General features: G+C 64.5%; 1 protein-coding gene across 1 annotated transcript in view; it reads left to right on the top strand.

The window, feature by feature from the left end:
• Positions 1 to 32: 32 nt before the first annotated feature.
• Positions 33 to 2,088, top strand: part of LOC104516367 (collagen alpha-1(VII) chain-like) — a gene marked incomplete at both ends in the record, with an annotated part of 3,106 nt that continues 1,050 nt past the window's right edge. Inside the window, 10 exons of the mRNA XM_010160674.1 lie at positions 33 to 92; positions 313 to 381; positions 471 to 584; positions 898 to 924; positions 1,070 to 1,123; positions 1,216 to 1,278; positions 1,393 to 1,452; positions 1,603 to 1,638; positions 1,769 to 1,813; positions 1,934 to 1,969. Coding sequence (XP_010158976.1) covers positions 33 to 92; positions 313 to 381; positions 471 to 584; positions 898 to 924; positions 1,070 to 1,123; positions 1,216 to 1,278; positions 1,393 to 1,452; positions 1,603 to 1,638; positions 1,769 to 1,813; positions 1,934 to 1,969 — 564 coding nt within the window. The remainder of the gene's footprint in view (positions 93 to 312; positions 382 to 470; positions 585 to 897; positions 925 to 1,069; positions 1,124 to 1,215; positions 1,279 to 1,392; positions 1,453 to 1,602; positions 1,639 to 1,768; positions 1,814 to 1,933; positions 1,970 to 2,088) is intronic.

The following is a 2,088-nucleotide window of genomic DNA, read 5'->3' as shown; positions in this document are numbered from 1 at the left end:
CCTTGCACCTCCTTCTCATTCTTGTCTTTCCTTCCCAGGGGCCGCGGGGGCCGATGGGGCTTTCTGGCCCGAAGGGGGAGAAGGGTGAGCCGGTAGGTGATGGGCACAGGGTGCCTGGGGAGCAGCAGGGTCCCTGGCAGGCACATCTCAGCCCCTGGCACCTGCTGGCACTCGGAGTCTGGGTGACCCCAGGGTCTCCCTGTCTCCCTGCTGGGCCCCTGGCCTCACGGTGGCATTGTGCCCCCCATCCTGCAGTGGGGACACAACAGAGCAAAAGGGGACACTGATTTTTTCCTCCCTCTCCTCGTTCAGGGAGAGCCCAGGGTGATTGTGGATGGAGGACAAAGGCGGCCAGGCCAGAAAGGGGAGCCGGGCATGCCGGTAAGTACGGGGGTGGTGATGCCAAGGGGTCTCTGCCAGCATGCCCAGCCCATGCCGCAGCCCCAGCTAACAGCATCTCTCTCCTCCAGGGCAGCCCTGGCCCCGCTGGGAGCCCCGGCCCACGGGGGCCCTTTGGTGATCCAGGCCCCCCTGGTCTGCTTGGACCCATGGGGCCACCAGGACCTCCAGGAGAGTTTGTGAAGGTACTGCATTCCCAGTGTTGCACGGGACAGCTGGGGGGGCGTGTGGACAGACAGGCAGAGGAACAGTCAGCAGCCTGAAGCTGCCCCCACATGCTGTCCTCCTGGTCCGGCTCATGGGCTGTGCCCCACGCCGGCTGTGCCCGTGCACACATGGGCTGTTGCTGGCGTGGGGCAGTGTGGGGAGAGGCACAAGACATGCACATGCCCAGATACCACTGATGATGGGCTCTGTCCAGCACATGCCCCTTCCATTCCAGGCAGGCATGGGAAGAGCTCAGACCTGCTCTTACTTGCTTTTTTTTTGCCCTTGCAGGGGGAGAAGGGTGACCGAGGGGAAAGGGTGAGTGGCTCCACATTTCCCTGACTCCTCTGCCCTCCTGGAAGGAGGTCCCTTGGGTGCCTGAGGGCACTGCAGCCGCCCAGGCTGCTGGGAAGGACTGAGGCCCCTGGGGCCATCACGCAGGAACTGACCCCTGTCTCTGCAGGGCCCTCCTGGACTTGTGGATGGGGCAGTGCCTCGTGGGGAGCCCGGAACCCCGGTGAGTTTGGCCCCTAGGCCAGCGGGGATGGCAGAGGGGAACAGAACCGTGGTGGCCATGTGTCCCTGGGGCTGAGCTGTCCTCTCTTGCAGGGCCTGCCTGGGGACCCTGGGCCCCGGGGACCTGCCGGGCCCCCTGGCTTGAAGGGAGAGAAGGTAAGAGGGTGGTGGGGATGCTCCGCAGTGGGGCTGGACCCCACACCACTCTTCATCCAGGATGCCCATCCTCGTCACATGGACAACCCCATCTCATGTCATCTTGATCCCCAGGGTGATGGCAAAGAAGGTTTTCCAGGGCCGCCCGGCCGTGCCGGAGACCCAGGCGACAGGGTGAGTTTCCCGAGAGCAGGTGAGGCAGGGAGGAGCTGGCCTTGCCGGCAAGCTGAGCCCTGGGGGCACCCCAGAGGTCTCCCATTCCAGACAGCCTGGGCATTTTCCTTGCCATGCTGGAGGTGACAACTTCTTCATCCTGCTTTGCAGGGCCCTCGGGGACCACCGGGGGAGCAGGGCCGGAAGGTGAGTGGTGCAGGGACCCAAGGAATGCCTTGCCTTTGGCAAGGACAAAAGGAGTCTGCGTGCCATACCGGGACCCATGCTGTCCCCCGCGGGTCCTGCTGGCCCTGACCCTGCCTTCCCCCCATGCCAGGGAGACCGTGGGGCACCAGGCGAGCTGGGAGAGACGGGTGAGAAGGTGAGATGGCACCGGAGTGGCTGTGCCCATGGGTCACTGCCAAAGCCCAGCAGTCTCAGATGGGATTCGGTTTACTGTAGAGCATGGAAGGCTCCCTGAAACCTCTGCTTCACTCTGCAGGGAGACCGTGGTGTGCCAGGACCCGAGGGCGAGAAGGTAGGTGGGCTGGAGTGGCCCTGGCCACAGCAGGGCGATGCCCTAGCACAGGGCGGGAGGATGCCCGTGACGCCTTCCTCTTCCTCCTCTTGTGTAGATCTCGGTGGTCGCCGCATCAT

Source organism: Eurypyga helias, unplaced genomic scaffold, assembly GCF_000690775.1.
Source record: "Eurypyga helias isolate BGI_N326 unplaced genomic scaffold, ASM69077v1 scaffold25370, whole genome shotgun sequence".
In the NCBI taxonomy this organism is placed as follows: domain Eukaryota; kingdom Metazoa; phylum Chordata; class Aves; order Eurypygiformes; family Eurypygidae; genus Eurypyga; species Eurypyga helias.
Note: the sequence above shows the minus strand (reverse complement) of the source record. Positions and strands in the feature narration are given on the sequence as shown.